This window comes from Cupressus sempervirens, chromosome 1 (genome assembly GCF_028749045.1).
Source record: "Cupressus sempervirens isolate cs-2001-9-10 chromosome 1, ASM2874904v1, whole genome shotgun sequence".
Lineage (NCBI taxonomy): Eukaryota > Viridiplantae > Streptophyta > Pinopsida > Cupressales > Cupressaceae > Cupressus > Cupressus sempervirens.
The window spans coordinates 721,342,354-721,363,724 of NC_143118.1; the positions used below are offsets into that span (position 1 = coordinate 721,342,354).

Sequence of the window (21,371 nt, forward strand, 5' to 3'; positions counted from 1 at the left end):
ATCACTCCAGATATTTATTTTCTCTTTAATGTTGACTGTTCAATCTACCAGATTGTTATTTATTTCTGTTGTTTCCATCTTGGCTTGCCCAGTCTTATGAGTCTCTCCTTCATATGCTATTTTCAATAGTAGTTTACTGTAGTTATTGACAAATGGATCTTATTTTTATATCTACAACTGTAGATGATGTTTCTTCTTGGTTAGTGTGAGGAACATATCACTCCATATCACAATTTTCATTGCAATCTTCAGCGAATCAATTTCTCCTTCAAGTTCAATTATGATTGGTGTTTTCATACTTATTTGTAATGCTCAAATCTCAAGTAATGTAGATTTTGTTCCCTATATTAATTTACCTAATAAGCATACTTTGACATCAATGACAAGTTCTAACAATTACCAGAATACTTTTGACATCAATGACAATATTTCCATCACTACAATGGTATCAAGGGGAAAATGAATGCAATTTCAGCATGTTTTGTTTAGGTTCAAACTCTCAATATATAAGTTCAGTGTCTTTTTTATTGTTAAGCCCCCAACAGAAAACTACAGGACTGCCTCGAATATGCCCTAATGGTCATGTTTGTCAACACACACAGATACTGATAAAGGTTTATCCTGTATATATTTTCATTTTCTATTTTAGCGTTCAATGCTTTAAAAAACTTAAGCATGATCAAGGCTAATAGAAGTGCCTATTTGATTAGGAAATTATTCACAAAAGAAATGTATGTGATTGTGTAAAAAACACCTACAAACATTGGAAGATAAATGTCACAACCAGTAATGCACTAATGGAATCTTAGGACAAGTTGATATATTGTATCATGGTTATCTTTCTATTTTGTGTCATATTGGAAATAATTTATATCATGTTTCTGACTACACATGTTGATACTGTAGGTTAGAGACTATATACATGTCATGGACTTGTCAGATGGCCACATTGCTGCCCTTCGCAAGCTTTTTGAGACTAATGATATGGGTATATTACTTTATGCATGCTTCTTTTATTGAATGATACTAGCAATTAATTTATTTGATCCATACTTAATTTCAAATACTTGGTTAACAAAGACATGTATGTTGTTCACCATTAAGGGGCAAATACTAAGAGAGAGAAGAGGAAAGAAACTAAATGGGGCCATCCCCTATATAGAAGCTTGAAGCTGAAAACTGCTGGAGCCTTGAAGGATAGCCTAGCAGTAGCTGGAGAAGAATTCCTTATTCAGGGATGGTAATGGGATATCTATGGAGCTCTGAACAAACGTCTTGAAAATATATATATATATATATATATATATATATGTATGTATGTATGTATGTATGTATGTATATATGTATGTATGTATGCTTCTTCAGGATATTGTTTGGCTTCCAATTTGAGGTTGATAGTTTTGCCGCTGCATTTATAATGGTAGGGAATCCATGACCATTCAAATTGTCATTTTTTATCCTTCTACAAGGCCTATTGCTTCTGCTTCATATATTTACATATATGACAATCTGAACGGTCATGGATTCCCTAATCCTAGGTGCCACCCAAGCCATTATAAATGCAGAGGCAAAACTATCAACCTCAAATGGGAAGCCAAACAACATCCTGAAGAAGCAAAGAAGCAAACAAGATCCTGAAGAAGCAAAGATCCTTATTCAACAATTTAAACATTGCTTCATAAAAGCCAATAAACTTGGTGATTTATTAACTAGTTAGGAAGTATTTGAAGCACATATCATAGTTCAAAATCTCATTCTTTGCCACTTATCCGCGAGGCAAAAAAAAGTTCTCTCAGCAAATATCATAGATAAATAGGTAACTTCTCCGGAAAATATTGGGAATTTAAAAAATGACTTAAATTTAATTTAAAATGTACTTTTTAGCAAAATTCAATAAGGAGATGCATCTAATGAGTTAGTAAATGAGTAAACAAACCAAACAAGCTGATCTAGATTTTATATAAATGCAATATGTAACAAAATCTCATCCTTGTGGAATGTCAATAGCTGGCAGCCATAGTCAAAGACTCTGAACTCTAAAGAAAACTTAAATTAGAAAATTGTCATTGTAAAAAGATAAACAAATACAAATGTCAAGTACAATATAAAATTACTCTACATCTTTGTCTTCCCCTTCCTAGAAGCTCTAGTAAAAACTATGGGAGTGGGAGTGGGTCTAGCCCTAGCAATCCACTAAAACTATGGGAGTGGGAGTGGGTCTAGCCCTAGCAATCCACTATGGTTGTGGTTGTAGTTGTGTCTCGATTTCCATCCTAGATGCAACTAGTGCCGGCGCTAGCAATGACTCCTCATCATCTATATCCTCACTCTTAGTGTCCTAAGTGTCCTCACTCTTGAATGTCATTCAATCTCAGTGTAAAACAACCCTCTTTGGAGGCGGTATTTTCTTGAAAAGTCTCTTCGAATCCACTTCAAACCCACTTGCAATCAATCTACAAGGCTTCCAATGACTATTTCTCTCCACCAAACCCTTCTCCTCTCCTCCTAAGGCTGCAAATTTTTAAATGGGCCACTAAATGGTATTGCGTTGGGCTGCCTGTGAGAATTTTCAACTTCTCGGGAGAAGTATGGTACTTCTCGGGAGAAGTATGGCACTTCTCGGCAATATATCGCCAACTTCTTGACCAAGATTTTGGCGTGAAAACCTTGTACTTTCTTGCCACTCCAAACTTCTTGTGAGAAACTGATATATCAGCCACTTATTGGCACTATTTTGAACTATGGCACATATTACCCAAGTATATGTTGTTAATGCTAATAAATGGAATGGGTTACTTGTAATGACCCTCTCTATGAAGGCCACAGAAACCCTCAAACTGAACTTAGGAATTTTGTCAAACACTTGGCGTGTAACAGTAACAATATTCAGAATATGGTAATTTCAGATTTGATACTTTCAGAATATAATCACAGAATTACAATATATATAAAGCCATTGAACTATATTTCAATTACAATGCAATAAATTTTGAAATTATTTTATTACCAATTTTGGACTGATTATTACAATGACTGTATGACAGCAAATTTACCCAAAAATTGACATATATTTCAGAATGCAAGAACCTGGTTTGAAGAATTATGGAAGAACACTACGTTTTGCTGCAAACCGTTGATGAAGACCTCCAACCGCACCCCCAAACTGCCCTTAATTTGCTGCTGCTGCCCAAACTAGCAGGGCCGTACCAGGCCGTACCTGTACGGCTGCTGAAATAAAATAATATTAGGGTTTTGGGACCCCCAAATGCAAGGAAAATGGGCGCCTAGGGTTAGGTAGTAACCCTATAAAAACCATAAAAAATAACTCCAAGGGGTTGAGGAGATATGAGCAATTATGTGGTTCCGAACCCTGCTTTGCCAATTCTGAAAATCCACTTATTCTGTCTTCAAACTCTTGTCAAATGCTTCTCCAATGATAGGGCAAATCTGAAATCTTTATTCCAACCAAAAACAAACCCTAACAACGAATTCTCAATAAGCTCCAATGAGATGGCTGAATACCAACTCCAATTATGCAACAATTCAGGTGATATTTCACACCCTCAAAGTCGCCAATCCAAGGGAGTGATTCGTTCCCAAAGATGGAATAATTTGCAGATCCAAAGTCCACAAATGTCTTCACAATGAAGAAGTAGAAGAGTTCTCCAATCCAAGCATGTCCAAATGAGAGGCCCAGCCCTCTATTTATTCACTTTTCTAAGAAGTTGCTAGAACTTCTAGAAACATCCTTTATAATTTCTCATTATAATGCACTTTTTATAATAAAGTAATTTTATAAATAAAAAGTGCAACTCAAATTAAAATTATAACATGTGGGCCCCAATATCACATAATGATAAAACATAACCTCTTAACACTTCTTCAAGAGCAAGATATGACTATCTGATCCGCAGAATTGACTCTCTTTCCACACCATTTGCCTACGAGAGTCTGGAATAGGCAAATCCATGATCAATGCCATGTCGAACTAAAGAGGGGACATTACATTACTTATCCTCTTCAAGGAATTTATTTTCTATAGGAAGAGTTGTTTTGTTTAGTTCAAGGATTATCACATCTTTCTGTTTTGTTAACATAAATGCTTTCTTAATAGTGACAGGCATGAGAGATGCGAATAAGGATAAATATGATTAACATTCTACTATAAATTTTAATCCACTTCTGAAACTTCTAGTAGCCCAAGACTGATATTGGCAACTACTAGCAAGTTTTTAATTTTGTTAGGCAACTACTAGGTCCGAGACTTGGAATTGTTATTGCTTATGGCTAGGCAAAGTGATACGGGAGGGAAATGACAAAGAGGGACATTCTAGTTGCAAGGAATGTCTCCAACGGATTTTCGAAGAATGTGATGTTTTGATAATGAACAAAACACTCTCAATTCTAAACATGATGTTTGGAGCAGAAGGCTTCACCAGCGTTCATGACAAAAGAATTAGGGCCTTAGTTCAGTAGCAACTCTTTGAAATTTGGGCTTTAATGACTGAAATGGGAATAGAGCCTGCAAAGTATTTGAGGACTTTGAACGAGAGGATCTATGTGGTCGCGAGGTTGAGAATGTAGGACGGAATGCCATATAGGGATGAGCTATTGCAAGCTGAAAATTTATTGCTAGTTGATTGTTTGAAAGCCAGCAGGGATAAACAACTGGTTGTATATGCAAATATATTAGAGAATTATTGAGGGGACATTGCCCACATTTTGTAGCCCTCAAACTCTCCTTAAATTTAGTAGATTTTGTTTGAAACCCCCTAGAAAGAAAAAGAAAATGTCCCTAAATCAAAGTGAAGAGGATGATGATTTTAGCAAAGGAGAGATTGTTAGAGAATTAGATTGGGTCCTTATATCTGCCCAAAGATCTATATGGTTCTACTTGTTTTATTTTGTTTATGTTGTCTTAGCATTCCTTTTATGTCATGGAAATATGTTGTGTTCTTGTCCTCGGAAATATAAAATTAATTTTCCTTATGGATAGAAATGTCAAGTCATAAATTGTCGGTACTCACGTGACACTTTAGGTCCACAATACCTAGTATGTGTAAGAGAGAGCACAAAGCTCTTTACGTGAATGTCATGCCCCCATTTGCACATGGTCTTGAAACACAAATTGATATTTTTTGTGTGTATAAAACACTACCCTTTAGCTTCTACCGTGCTAAACATTATAGAGTAACATGTGCACATATTGATGTTGCATGTGCACTATCATCAGATGTGCATTGCACAAAGCAACAGAAAAGATAGATGAGTGGGCATTGTGGAACCCATTCAACACACCTTGTGGATAAGGTAAATTAAGTAGGATTTGGCATCCTTGTGCAGGATAAGTCAAGAGAGGACCTCCTAGAGGTATGTTTTCTTGAGGCTTTGCAAGTGTTTTCTAGGATATATTTCTATATATTACAAGACTACTAGTTTTTACATTTTTTCTAGACCCCATTTTTACTTTTCATTCCTCAATCAATTAATGCCAATATGCTTCATTTTGGATAAAAATAATAATAATATGTTTTTCATCCTTTTTATTTTTTTCTCTTCTTTATAAATTGATTGAAGGAGCATGGCCAATCAAGATGGGAGTCAAGATAAGTGTGTTGTCACCATAAGTGTGTTGCAAAGTCACATATGCACTATTATTATAAGTACGTTGCATAGTGCAAGGAAAGAGATAGACGAGTGGGTGTTGTGGAACCCTTCTACATGCCTTGCAGCAATGCAAGGTAAACATAAATAGAATTTGGCATCCTTATGCGGGATGACTTAAGAGAGGATCCCTAGAGATACATTTTGATTTAGGAGCATCCTTGGGTTAATGGAAACCTTGCATCACCCAAAGATATTTCCTTTTTAGTTTGTTAGTATTCAGATAGTTTGTGTGTTTCTAGTGGTGTTCCTTTAATTTGGCTTAGTTGTTGTAAACTATATGGCATGTTTTGGACATCATGTTTGACCTTGGTCTACCTTTGCACCTCAACCTGATATTTCATAGTGGAGAAATTGTGGATTCTTGCTTGGACCTGTCTATTCTTCATGTTTAACAGCTAAGTTTGGAGTTTTCCAATCATGCAAAGCACTCATGTGATTTACGAACCTTCGTGGTGCTTTATTTGGTGTTCCTATGAGTGGCCGATTTACCTATGGGCTTCTTGTTTATTTTGGATTATGTGGGTTATGTTCTTCTAGATTTAGGTCTTGGCCCATATTTGGTATTACATTTTCTTCACCTGGGAAAATGTGATCTTTCTTGGCCGGCATGTTTCTTGTGAAGGTTCTATATAGTAAGGCATTTGATTTTTGTTAAGGAGCCAGCTAGAAGGATAACCTCTTGCTCTTGTTTGTAAATGTAAGAAACCCAACCGGTGCGAACACTAACAAACACTGGATTTCTTTCAATTTTTGATGTTTGACATTTTATCAAACACTTTCCATGCAAGTTCTGTATCTTTTGTGGTCTTTGCAAAGTTTAAGCCACCTTTTTGGCTTTTTGAAATATATAGTTTTAATGATTTTTGATCAAATATGGAATTGAAAATATCATTGTTGCAAAGACTCATTCAAACTAATTTATTCATTGACAACTCACTTTTATTCTTCCACCAAAGAATTATCTACAAAGAAATATAATGTGCATGGAAATTCTTTTAAAATCATATAATGAACATATATCAGCAATGTATATTCAAAGTAACTTCAGGATTTGAAGTCACAACCTTTTTGGATAATGTAGACTTCAACGCTGATGCTAGAATTGATCTTGTTGGTACCTTTGGATGAAATTGGACTCTCAAAAAATAAACAAAAGCTCTCCAAATGATATCACAGCCCCTATAGAAGACTAACGTTGCCTTCAACTTAGATCCTATAATCAATGGCCGCTACAAATAGATGTAGTGCGACTGCTTAATCTTCTAACCAATGACCTCAAATGGCAGTGATTCTGCACAAAGCCTCCCTCTAAACTCTGCAAACTATTACAAAGATTAGACATTGAACATCCTCTCTCAAATTGATCATTGTATAAGAAAAATGATGGCTTTGATTTATACTATCCTCAAACTTAATTCACTAGCATTGATTTGCCAATTCTAAGTGCATTATCTAGATATAATTCATAATTCTATCAGATTAGGAAACATGAAAACCCTAGGTTCTCAAAAACACAAATTCACAATTATCAAAATGCTCAATTGATTCCCATTTCAGGGCTTTTATAATTTTCCAAGTGCAAATTGAACTTCTGACTTCAACCACAAAGTTCTCATAACATAGTGCACACCCTTGATAATGGCATTTGAAATGACAATATTTACTCCCTCGTAAATTGGCACCAACATATAAATTAATATTATAATCATTAATGGCACTTGAAAATATAACTTAGCTCATTCACTTTATTATTTTATATTTGGATTTTAATATATATTATTAACAAAGTATGACTATTAATAATAATAAAATCATGAATTTAGGCTATAAAACTTGTCCAAGGGGTCAACTATAAATCGAGATGCATACTACAAATGCTAGACAACTAAGTGCCCTGCTAAAAAAAGCAATTACACCAAACCGACTTATTGTAAATAGTAAGTCTCTAAAAATTGGCTCTGTTGGCAATACCAGAATCTCAGCATTGCCACCAAGATTTTCACGCACCCTACTAAAGATAGAAACCTTGACTTGCCTATAATAGAGACTACTATAAATAGTAAGGGAGCCAAACTAATTTGAACGAAGAGCAATCTTGAACATTCCTAACCTTTGGATTGGGAATAAGCCCCCTTTATTGCCAACTGGGATCCTCTAACTATTTATTGTACAAGGGCCAATGATCAACTAATCCAAGCAAACTCTGATGGTCACAAAGATGGGGACATTACAGTAAATCAGCCATGTGTTCCTAGAATGTAAACCTAGATATTGCTAAGCAATAATATATGTAAATTTATTAACTATGTTAATACAAAGACTTGATATTACATGTTTCTAGTTCTTTGTTATAATTGTAGTGGTTGTTTCCATTGTGTTACTCAGATTGCATGGTTTAAAGTTTATACTATCCTTTTTGTTCCCTAGTTCAGAGAGTGCAGTTGAAATGTTCCTGTTATAAAATAAATAATAAATTAAACATTTGTAACGGGCCGATTGATTTAATGTATCTCGGACCCATTTTTTATTTTGTCTTTGTAGTTTGTGTCGCTGTCTGCTATCTTTTTACACCCTCAGAAGGGTTTCCTGACGGGTATTTAAGTACAGCTTGTAGGAAGTTTGTAGGTATGCTTTTGGATTATTTTCTTTGTATTGCAAATTATCGTTGGGATTCTCTATTGTTCGCCATTTCAGAAGTGAAAGATCTTCCCTATTTGACTCTTGCAGTTTCGGTGGAAATCAACCCTTATCCTATTCCGCCTGTGTATTACTCGACTCAGATTTGGCAAATTGGAGTGCCATTATTGTTTGCAAATATTTACATCTATATCAATCAGTAATTCTTATTCTATACATGTACTGGTTTTATTGATATCTCTGGCAAAGGCGATCGAGCTTAATATTGATTGTATTGAATTCATTCACCCAATTTCATTCGTACCACATCTCATCGGCTCCAGCCACCAAATACTATACGGCTCAACTAGCACCGTATGACTCTTTGCAATCATTCGTACAACTAGCTCATACTCACCGTACGACCCTTTGAAATAGTTTGTACAATCCTACTTGAACTCACCATACGACCCTCTGATGTCCTCCATACGGGCCTGCTGAATCAACCGTACGGCTTGTCCAAATACTATCCATATAGCCATCAAAACACTGCCTCAGCACAGTACGAACTGCCCATTCACGCGTATGGTCATTCTCCTTTAATGCAACACCATTATTTCATTGTTTGTTTATCTCAAAGGTGGACAGGAACATTATAGTGGTATTAGAGCCTTCGGACCAAGATTGCCTTCGGGTCGAGATCCCCTTCGGGCCGAGATTGCCTTCGGGCCGAGATCCCCTTCAGGCCAAAATTCCCTTTGGGACGAGATCCCTTCGAGCTGAGTTTGCCTTAGGAACTTTACAGTGGTATCAGAGCAGAAATCATCGGGAGCATCTTCAAAACTGTTCGGGAAAGTGACTGTGTAACACAGGCTGTGACTGTATAGCATGGGAGCATCTCCGAAACCATTTGGAAAATTTTCCAAAACTTTCGGGAACATCTCTGAAACCGTTCGAGAACATTATAGTGGTATCAGAGCACTTCAATCCTATCACCCTGTGGACAGTGAATGAGAGTTCATAGCCAGAAGAGAAGGACACATTCTGTTAATTGAATGGCTAATGTACGGGAACTGATCGCTGCCGAACTTGTGGCACTACTGAGGGAACTTGCTAGGAATCAGGCACAGATCACTGATACGCAGCGACTCATGGAAGAAACTCTCAAGAAGTTGGTGGAGAACAAAATATTCGGAGAACAAAATGGTCACAGTGCGGACTCGATGTTAGGTAAATCAAACCCCCTGCCAATACGCTATCGACCTTCCATGCCGACCTTTCCACCATGGACGGAGGCACAACATGGAGGGAGACAACCAACCATCGAAGAGATGAGAGAAGACTGGAAGAATGCAAACCTTGAAGAAGGTATATCCTACAAAGACTACGCAGATCTGAGAATGAGATATTCGGGAGGCGGAAACAGAGGATACTTTAATGATGATCTTAGAAGAAAATTGAGTAAGGTAAATCTGTCTCCATTTGATGGATCCGGTTCCATATCTGTGCAAACATGGGTAATGAAAGCCGATACTTACTTCCAGCTGAATCCTATGCTAGAAGAAGCAATCAAATTTGTCTCACTACACTTGGAAGGAGTTGCACACAAATGGTGGCACCATGGCACCATCACATTAGGGCATGATCAAATAAATATTTATGTGGAATTCATGAAGAGATTGATAGAACGATTTGATGGTAAAGATCCGAAGCTCAATTTCAAAGATTTGGCACAACTGAGACAAACTGGATCGGTTGATCAGTTCATTGTAGAATTTCAGAGACTCTGGTTTGGTCATGGACATTTTTGAAAGAAGATGGGTAGTGCTCTTCATGGACGGACTGACAGAACCTCTGAAAGGTTGGGTAAAGGAGTTCAATCCTACCACCTTGTCGGAAGCAATCAATAAAGCATGGAGTATGGCATCGTCATCGGCATCATCCTCTCGAAGTTACTCACATCCTAAACCACCAACATTTTGGAGGGACAAATCTCCGCCCAAGAAGCCGTCATTGGATGAAGCTACCAGACAGGAACTCCGAAGGAAGAAATTGTGTTTCAATTGCAAAGGACATTGGGAGCTTGGCCATTGATGCCTTGGAAAGGGGAAGATCCATTACATTGAGGTTGTGTTCGATAATGAGGACGAACAAGAAGAAATGCCAGCCGAAGATAACCAACCCCACAATGACACCAACATTAGTTTGAACCGTATGAAGAGAATTGCTGCTTTGGTACAATGCGGAGGAACCATTGCATTGGCTGGCAGCCCAAGGTGCACAATTTTTCGTGTGCAGGGTATCCTTCAAGGACAAAGGGTTACGGTGATGTTGGATAGCTGAGCTACTCTAAATTTCTTAAACTCATCCTTGGTAAAACGAAGAAGTCTACCTACGGAGGCACACGTAGGATTTTAGGTCAAAGTCGTTGGAGGGACTTTTCTAGCCTGCACGCACCTTGTTCCTCAACTAAGTATCATAATGGCGAATCACACAGTGATTGAGGACTTCTTCATAGTGGACCTGGCCTACATGGAAGTTATTCTTGGCATACAGTGAATGGAGACTCTAGATGAATGCATTTAGAGTTTCAAACGGATGGACTTCACTTTGGTGGTTGACTGAAAGAAGGTTGTCCTCCGAGGAATGGAAAATGAAGGTCCAAAGGAAGTTTTTGCGCATCGAATAGAGGCAATCTTTCAGCACGATGACATTGCATGGGCTGCACATTGTCTTATCTTGGCATAACCTATAAAGGGGTGTCGAACACCTCTGCAGGATGATGAACTTCAGGATATTTTAAGTAGACATGATAAAGTTTTCATGGATATTCCTCTTGGCATATCACCTCATCGAGGGTTTGAACACACTATCGAGTTGGAATCAGGGGCAAAGCCAATCATAACCACACCGTACCACCATCCCAAGAAATTCAAAGATGAGATGGAAAGGACGATTGAGGAATTGTTAGAGAAAGGATGGATCCGTCCTAGTTCTAGCCCATTCGCGTCATCTGTGGTCTTGGTCAAAAAGGACGGGACGATGCACATGTGTGTGGACTACTGCGCATTGAATAAAAAAACAATAATGAACAGATATCCCATTCCAAGGATAGATGAGTTGCTGAATGAATTGCATGGCGCTGTCTATTTTTCAAAAATAGATCTCCATTCCAAATACCATCAGATCCACATGAGGGAGGAAGATGTGGAGAAAATGGCTTTCCATTGTCACTATGGACATTATGAGTTTCTGGTCATGCCATTCGGATTGACCAATGCACTTGCTACATTTCAATCATGCATGAACCGCATCTTCAACAAGCAATTGCGTAAGTATTTATTGGTATTCTTTGATGATCTTATTTATAGCAGGACATGGAAGGAGCACCTGAAGCATCTGAATGAAGTTCTAAGTATCATGAAGGAACAATCCTTGTTCGCCAAGCAGTCCAAATGTGAATTTGGTATGATAGAAATATTGTATTTGGGGCATGTTGTCAGTAAATATGGAGTTCAAGTGCATCAGGAGAAGATTCAAGCTATCCTTGACTGGCCTCCCCCAAAATCACTCACTGATTTGGGAGGATTCTTCGGACTGTGTAGTTACTACAGGAGGTTCGTTAAAGGATTCTCTCAGCTCAGCGTACCTTTAATGGATCTGATGAAAAAGGGGTCATTCCAGTTGAACAAAAAGGTACAACTTACCTTTGATAAGCTGAAAGAGGCCATGAGCACTTGTCTTGTACTTGAACTACTTGATTTCACTCGATCATTCATTTTGGAATGCGACGCATTCAGGGAAGTTATTGGAGCAGTGCTGATGCAAGATAGACACCCCATCACTTATGAGAACAGGAAGCTTACATCAGCAGAAAGCCTATATTCCATCTATGACAAAGAAATGTTGGCTATCGTATATGCTCTAACCAAGTTTTGACAGTATCTGGTTGGTGCCAAGTTTGTCATCCGTATGGATCACAACAATCTGAGATATTTTCTGGAGCAACGGGACTTGAACGAACGACAACAAAAATGGGTAAGAAAAGTTCAAGCTTTTGATTTTGACATTGAGTATGTGAAAGGGAAGAACAATGTAGTTGCAAATGCCTTGTCCCAAAAACCCACCATCTGCTCACTAGACTAGATTTCAGCAGATTGGAAGGCATATTTGTTAGTGGAATATTCCAAGAATACATTTGCCTGTGAAATAATGGACGACCACACTCATAATGATCGATACAGAGTGTTGGATGACATCATCTACTACCGGATATACTTGGTGGTAGAATCCAAATTGAAGCAGAAAATCTTGAAGGAAGTACACGACTCACCTCTGGTTGGACACCTGGGTTTCCTCAAAACTTGCAGAAGTCTTTGAGAGAGGTTTTCATGGAAAGGACTTAAAGGGGACGTGTTGCCGTATGTAAGAGAGTGTACGGTTTGCAAACAGAACAAGTCCGAACATACTCCTCGTGCCGGGCTGCTACAACCTTTGCCAATTCCCAAACATAAGTGGGGAAGTATATCAATGGATTTCATAATAGGTCTTCCCAAAGTGAGCGAAAAGGATTGTATCTTCGTGGTGGTTGATAGATTGACAAAGTATGCACATTTCTTTGCTATCCCTTTGGACCTTTAGGCTGCCCAAGTTGTCGATTTGTTTTTTAGAGAAGTTTTTCATGTGCACGAGTTACCCTGAAACATTGTCAGTGATTGGGATAGAAGACTCGTCAGTATCTTTTGGACAAAACTGTTTCGAATGGCAGGGATAAAATTATCGCCAAGTATGAGTTACCACCCGCAGACGGATGGACAGATTGAGATTGTGAACAAATGGCTCGAAGGCTACCTTCGGATCTACGTTTCGACACAACAACGAGCATGGGTAAAATGGATCCATCTGGAGGAATATTGCTACAATACCACGTATCACATGTCTATTGAGATGGCACCCTTCAAAGCTCTGTATGGGTACAAACCCCTCTCCTTCATCGACACAGTTTTGGGTGATAGTCACGCACCAAGGGCGAGGGACTGGCTTCATGAGGGACAGGACATACTAAGGTGCTTGAAAGAAAACCTATAGCGAGCACAAAATCAACAAAAGATCTACGTCGACAGACACAAGATAGAGAGGAGTTTCGAAGTGGGGGATCTGGTCTATCTCCGACTCTAGCCATACTGACAATCTTCATTAAAGGGAACAAGAAAGGAAAAATTGAAGCCATGATTTTATGGCCCCTATTGCGTGGTCGGTCACATTGGTGAAGTCGAGTACGAACTGGAACTTCCGGAGGGGTGCCGCATTCATAATGTCTTCCATGTTTCTTGTCTAAAGAAAGCCATCGGGTAAAACGTCACAATTGCTACCGACCTTCCGCCACTCAATGAAGGAGAGCTCATTTTGGAACCTGCCGAGATCCTCGAAGTATTTGAAAAGACCCTATGGTATCGCACTGTAAAGGAATACTTGGTACGTTGGCGACACCTACCGTTGGATGACGCAACGTGGGAAGGCGAGCACATTCTCCAACACCCTGCATTGCATTTGCTTGAGGACACGCAAACTTTGGGACGAGAGGACTGTAATGTTCTTGTTATAAAATAAATAATAAATTAAACATTTGTAATGGGCCGATTGATTTAATGTATCTCAGACCCATTTTTTATTTTTGTCTTCATAGTTTGTGTCACCGTTGGCTATCTTTGTACACCGTCAGAAGGGTTTCCTGACAGGTATTTAAGCATGGCTTGTAGGAAGCTTGTAGGTATGCTTTTGGATTATTTTCTATGTACTGCGAATTCCTATTGGGATTCTCTGTTGTTCGCCATTTTGGAAGTGAAAGATCTTCCCTATTTGGCTCTTGCGGTTTCAGTGGGAATCAACCCTCACCCTATTCTGCCTGTGTATTACTCAACTCAGATCTAGCAAATAGGAGTGCCATTATTGTTTGCAAATATTTACATCTATATCAATCAGTAATTCTTATTCTATAAGTGTACTGGTTTTATTGATATCTCTGGCAAAGGTGATCGAGCTTAATATTGATTGTATTGAATTCATTCACTCGATTTCATTCGTACAAAATCTCATCGACTCCAGCCACCAAATACTATACGGCTCAACCAGCACCGTACGGCTCTCTGCGATTATTCGTACAACCAACTCATACTCATTGTACGACCCTTTGAAATAGTTTGTACAATCTTGCTTGAACTCAGCGTACGATGCTTTGATGTCCTTTGTACAAGCCTGGTGAACCAACTGTACGGCTTGTCCAAATACCATCCGTACGGCCATAAAAACACTCTTTGAGCACAGTACAGACTGCCCATTCATGCGCATAGTCATTCTCTTGTAAGGCAACACCATTATTTCATTGTTTGTTTATCTCAAAGGTGGACAAGAACATTACAATGGTATCAGAGCCTTTGGGCCGAGATTACCTTCGGGCCGAGATTACCTTCGGGCCGAGATTCGCTTCAGGTCGAGATTGCCTTTGGGTCGAGATCCATTTCAGGCCGAGATTGCCTTCGGGTCGCGATCCCCTTCAGGTCGAGCTCCTCTTCGGGTTGAGATTGCCTTCGGATCGAGATTCCCTTCAAGTTGAGATTGCCTTCGGGTTGAGATCCCCCTTTGGGCCGGGATCCCCTTCGAGCCTAGATTGCCTTAGAGTTGAGATCCCCTTCGAGCCGAGATTGCCTTCGGGTTGAGATCCCCTTTGGGTTGAGATCCCCTTCTAGCCAAGATTGCCTTAAGGTCAAGATCCTGCTTCGGGCCGAGATACCCTTCAAGTGGAGATCCCTTCAGGTCGAGCTTGCCTTTGGAACTTTACAGTGGTATCAGAGCAAAAATCATCAGGAGCATCTTCGAAACCATTCGGAAAAGTGGTCGCGCAACACGGGCTGTGACTGCGCAGCATGGGAGCATCTCCGAAATTGTTCGGGAAATTTTCCAAAACTTTCGGGAACATCTTCGAAACCGTTCAGGAACATTACAGCAATTCCCTCATGACTTTCTTTGAGCACACTGATCAGAGGTGTCTGGCGCTTTACCTTAGGGAGGCGATGCAAGTTCGAAACCGCACTCTACAACATTTTATCCCCCATAGACAGGCTTCAGATCAACTCATTACCACCTTCTTCTCCCCCTCGTCTTTGACATGGGGGTGAAGCGAACCTCCAATACCCCCGCGACTAGCCACTCCAAATGAGTGAGATCTCGCACCAGGTTTACTCTTTAGCGACACCACTCCAGATCAGTGAGACCCCACACCATGTGTACTTTTTAGCGGCACCACTCCAGCAGTGCACAGTGATAGTCTAGAGATCCTTCTTGCTCGAAGCCGTATCCTTCGGTGTTGAATTTCTTTTAGTGAAGGAAGGATCCCTTCCTTCCTCATTCCTGGCTCCTTTGTTTCTTTTGTTTCTTGCTTGCTCTTTCCCAGACACCATTTGGTATCTTGTTGTCTGTAGTTTCTTTGTTTGTATGCTCTTAGTCCCTTAAACCCTTGGTGGTCTTTTGTTGGACATTAATAGTTTTATCTTATCTTATCTTAAGGATCCTGTAGCTCTAATTGCATCATATGGTAGAAGAGCAATTTTTTGTTCCTGTAGTGATAGATCTTTGTTCGCGAGCTTACAAAGCCCTAGATATCCTTGCTGTAGGGTGGCAAAATAAGGATCTGACCTGTGATTGCAGAGGATTTGTGCAAGATGGATCAGAGAGGAATTGCCAATGGTTGTGAGATTTGAATGAGTTGTTGAGGCATCTTGTGGGTGAATAGATCGCTGAGTTAGAAAGTGTTTTCAATAGATCATTGAGTGAGAGGCAATTGAAACCTTGGAGTTAGATCATCGATCCGAGGCTGTTGTACTAGGGGGAAGGGACATATGCCTCCAAGAAGGATGAACCCTAGGAGGTTAGAGAAAATAGTGGAGGATTTCAAGAATGAGACGAGGAATGAGATCTCTAATGTATTAGCTAGTTTGCAAAGGAATCTAGAAACTAGAGGAAGAATATGAAGAGGCTACAAAAGATCTGGAGACTTAAGGCATTGAGGTACTGATAGATGAGGAGAGATTGTTGAGCGAAGTGGCACAAGTGAGTAAAAATCATACAATGGAGGTTTCTAAATTTTTTGGCTCTTTACATCTAGAGGATTTGATAGACTCGACAAGAGACTTGGAGGACTACTTTGAGCTTGAGGATATCAGACATCCACAAAGAGTTAGGATTGCATAGACTAAATGTAAAGGACGTCCTACATTATGGTAGAAAGAATAGTAGAAAGATAGAGAGAAAAATGGTGAAAAGAAAATGACTAGTTGTAGGTAAATGTTTGCAAAAATGAAGGCTCAATTCATTCTAGAAGACTATGAGTTTGAATTATTCAAGAAGTCGCAAAACTTGAATTAGGAGGACATGAGTGTGAAGGAATACACTAAAGAGTTTTACAAGATGACAATCAAATTCAGACAGAAATAGATCTAGGGAGAAAGCTGCTAGATATATTAATGGTTTGCGATTAAATATTTAGGATAAGATGAGTATGCTGAGATTTTCTACAGTGAACGGTGCTTACAAATATGCTCTTAAAGAAGAAGAGGTTGTAAGGAGAAGAGAATAGAGTAATCCAAGAGGAAAGGAGAAGTTGATGAGTAGTAACAAGAAGCAGACAAATGAAGAGGAATCAGATCCAAGTGGAATAAATAATCAAATCAGGAGGCACCAAAAAGAGGAAGTGGTAGCAAGGAATTTTTGGGAAAATGTTTCAAGTGCGGGGAAATTCGACATAGAGCTTATAAATGTTTTAAGGGATCTAGTAAAGGCAATGGTGAAAGGAATCTTATGGCACGTGAGGAACAGGTAGCTAAAGCACTAGATAAGAGTATGTTGGAACGAAAGATGACAAAATCCCTTATGCTTGGGAGAGATTTGATGGTGCGAAGCGAAGTGCAGATTGAACCTTCACAAAGAAATAATTTTTTTTAGGACTATCTAAAATTCATGAGGTAAATGTTATAAGGTTATTGTAGATAGTGGAAGTAATTGTAACTTGGTATTAGAAGAAATGGTAGAGAAGCTTGGTTTGAAGAGGCTTACACATCCTTGTCCATATAGGATAAGATAGTTGCAAGATAATCATGTCGTAGAGGTGAAAGAGGGATGTTTGGTGAACTTTAGTATTGGCCTTTCAAATACGAAGCCTTGTGTGATGTCTTGTCTATGAGTGCTTGTCATGTTCTATTTGGTAGACCTTGGTAATTTGATAGGGGGGCTATATATGATTGCAGAAGAAACTTGGTTATCATAGAGAATGATGGGCAAAAGTTTGCCTTGGCTTCCTTGAAGGAGAAAGAGAAGGGATTCAGAAACTCAAGTCTTGTGAAGATTTGATGTGTTGAGAAGCAAAATGCAAAGTTTATGCTAGAGGATGATGTGAAGAAGGATTTTGTGGTATATTTGAGAACAAGATGGTACTAGACGGTAAGGCAGGTAAAGTTATGCAGCAAAATGCTTCAGTTATAAATAAGATGGGGTCCTGCAAAAGAGGTATATCAGATATGTAAAAGAACTAAGGTGATGGAAAAAGTCCCTTACTACCAAATGTAGATGTGAGGCAAGGAAGAGGAGTGACACAAATAAGGAGGATATTTAAATCAAGAACGAGCATGGCATTTACATCTTCAATCTTGTCATATGTTCATGAGGAGCATCTTCTCACTAGGGATGTTTGATGCAGGAGTGTCCTTGGGTTCATGGAAATCGTGCATCACCCAAAAATATTTCCCTTTTTGTTTGTTCTTGTTTAGTTAGTTTTGTGTTTCTTTTGGCATTTTTTCAATTTGGTCGAGTTGTTTTTGGAAACCATATGGTATGTTCTAGACATCATGTTTGACCTTGGTCTGATACTTTGTAGTGGAGATATTATGGATTCTTGCTCGGACCTATGTGTTCTTCATCTTTAACGGCTAAGTTTCAAGTTTTCCAATCATGCGAAGCATTTATGTGATTTCTGAAACTTCATGATGCTTTGTTTAGTGCTCCTATGAGTGTAGTTGATTTACATTTGGGTTCACACTTCATTTGCTATCATGTGGGTTAAGTTCTTCTAGATTTAGGTCCTGACCTATATTTGGTATTATGTTTTCTTTACCTCAGGAAATGTCATCAATGTGTTTCTTGCGAAGGCTCTATATATTGAGGCATTTGATTTTCGTTAAGGATTCAATTAGAAGGATAACATTTGGAAGGTTAGTATTAGGGTTGGATCCAGATTTCTATTTGGAAATCAGCCATGTGTGCCTAGATTGTGGGCCAAAACAGTTGCCGATGTTTTGTGATTCATGAAGGCGATTTTGGTCATTTTTTGGATGAATCACTAAATTGATGATTCATGGCGATAAAATCACCAATCTTGTTCAATGATTCATAAAAAATTGGGAAGCCCAAATAAAATCGCCAAAATGGTGATTGACGCAATTTTTGGGCGATTCTCATTACTGTGGAACTAATACAAATGCAATGCCGATTCTCTTCTTCAATTTCAAACTTCACATTCACATTGATATTGTAAAGAAGCTAAACACTTGAATAAAACAATTCCTAAACACCAAACAACTATGTATAAAATGTAACCATGAAACTAGAAATAACAATTCACAATCAGAGGAACCTAGACAGAGAGTCATGTATTGAATTTTTTTGCAGCGGTCCCACTAATTCATGCCCACATTTGTGGCAAATCCCAGTTGCAGCTTCAAACTATGAACAACTTGGCCATGAAAAATCAAAATGGCCTTTAAACCCCAAATTGCTAGCTTCCAGCTTGAATGTAGGACTTCCAAGTAATTCTGAAGGCTTCTAAACAGTTTGCAGCCCTTGAACTTCCAACTGCAGGCCCTGTAACTTCAAATGCAGGCCTAAGTAATGAAATGCAGGGCATTAAAATGGATCGCAGCCTTCTACGAAATATTTGCAGGTTGGGCAGGAGTGATTGCAAGACATAAACAAGCTAGCTGCAGCCCTGGGAATGAATGGCAGCATCTGAAATGTGCACAACTGTCTCTAAACTTCACACATAGATGTAAAATGGTCATGACTGCTCTAATTATCCCTCCAAACAGTGGCAACTTCTCCAACACGAATTGACTTCTCGGATACAGAAAGAAACAATAGAGAAGCAATTGGAAAAATTGCTATACCACAGCAACAATTTGCAAGATAATTGAAAAGGCAATTCTTAGGCTCAAACCCTTTGACACCCAGGTTGAGTAGACCTCATTCTTGTAAGGGTATAGAAACAAATTCAGAAAACTCTTCATAGGCAACAAAAGCAAATAATCAATCGGATGCCTTTCTCATCAGATGGACTCATATTTATGACCTTCAAATGGCACAAGTTTTCCAAATAAACTCCACAATGTTAAAATAGTTTAAAGTGCCATTGTAATGTAATTCTTAATTACTTTTGGGTCACAAAAATGACCTTTTCCACCATAACATAATATTTTGATAGATAAGGCCACTATTTCTTGTGCCCATGATTTAAAACTTTTTGACCTGGTTCCAACCAACATACAAAACCAACAAAAATAGCAACCTCGACATATTTAGATGAACAATAATTCACCCATTTTATGAAAGCAACTGTAGAAGCATCAGAATTGAAATCTAACAAGACCAGAGTGATCTTGATGAAGAAAGATGATGAATGAACCTGACAAGGAGTGACTTACTATAAATAGGCGCTCCCTCCAAGATTCTAGGAGCCCAAACCAAAAGCTCAAAATAAAAACTAAGAGCATCAATCAACTCTTCTAACTCAACTGAGCTCATCGGAACCAACTGTCTGACTTATTATAAATATTAAGTCCCTCAACGGAGCCAAAACACACCGTAGGCTGCTGGAAAGCCTATAACCCCACAACTGAGACCCTCAAATCCCATTGTTAGCTCACAAGGGTTGCGATGGTGAATTCACCAAGCCAATCGTAGGAACTTGCTAAAAATGGAGACATTACAGCTTTTGTAGTGACAAAGCCACCTAAAATTCTTCCTAAGTTATAAAATATGGTAAAAAGTGTTATGAAGTTCCACTAGTACATATAACAATGCAAATGAACAAAGTCTAGGCACCATGATAAGGTGCCAATGCCATGAAAGAATTTTAGTTGGTAAAGTCAAGACTAACAAACAACCTATGAAACTCAAACTAAAGCCAAATAAGATTGAAGTGACAAATTTTCATGCATTGTAATAAATACATTGCAGCTTAAATTTTCCCCATGTGCAACTTTCAAGGGGCAAAGCCACTAGGAAGCCTCACTATTCAGTTAAATGAAAGTTAAGAACTAGGATAAAAAGATGCTAATCATTTAGAATCCATGCTACTCAAGTGGAATGAAAAGCATGCAAAGTCTAGTTTCAAATGCCAAAAAGTATAGTGTTAATCATTCATGTTCCAAGCTATTTAGTGCTTGACTAGATTTCAGAATTGGAAGGTTTCAAGTGCCAATGCCATGAAAAAATTTTAGTTGGTAAAGTCAAGACTAGCAAACAACCTATGAAACTCAAACTAAAGCCAAATAAGACTGAAGTGAGAAATTTTCGTGCACTGTATTAGGTTGAGGATTCCAAATCAAGGGGAATTAATAGCAAGTTTAGAGGAACTAACATATTGACATGACAAAGGGTCAGTGAATTCATAATGGTTGTATCTCTAAATTTAGGCATCGGTATGTTCATGGTAGGGCAAGCATTAGATTTATGTTCATAGGTTTTTCAATGGCTTCAAAAAGAATTCTACCATATTTCATGGGTTTCAAATGATGTCACAAGCTTCAAAGACTTAAGTTGCTTCAAATTTTCGGAAGTAACTCAGGTACTAAAATTTGATATTCTTATATTAGGTAGTGTTGATGTAGGTTTTGTGATCACTCCAACATATAGGATGAGGCACCTAGTATTTTTGGATGAACCCAAATATCTAACCCTCTCTTGAAAAGACCGATGTTGAGGATTCCAAATCAAGAGGAACTAACATATTGACATGACAAAGGGTCAATGAATTCATAATGATT

General features: G+C 38.6%; 1 protein-coding gene across 5 annotated transcripts in view; it reads left to right on the plus strand.

Annotated features, from left to right (window-relative positions):
• Positions 1 to 21,371, plus strand: part of LOC149579969 (UDP-glucose 4-epimerase GEPI48-like) — a 248,963-nt gene that overhangs the window by 147,192 nt on the left and 80,400 nt on the right. For 4 of the 5 annotated variants that reach the window (XM_089788138.1, XM_089788156.1, XM_089788146.1 and 1 more), the window contains exon 7: positions 907 to 988. The exons of the other annotated variant lie outside the window; for it this stretch is intronic. In XM_089788138.1, the coding sequence (XP_089644264.1) occupies positions 907 to 988 (82 nt within the window). The remainder of the gene's footprint in view (positions 1 to 906; positions 989 to 21,371) is intronic. 5 annotated transcript variants of the gene reach the window in all.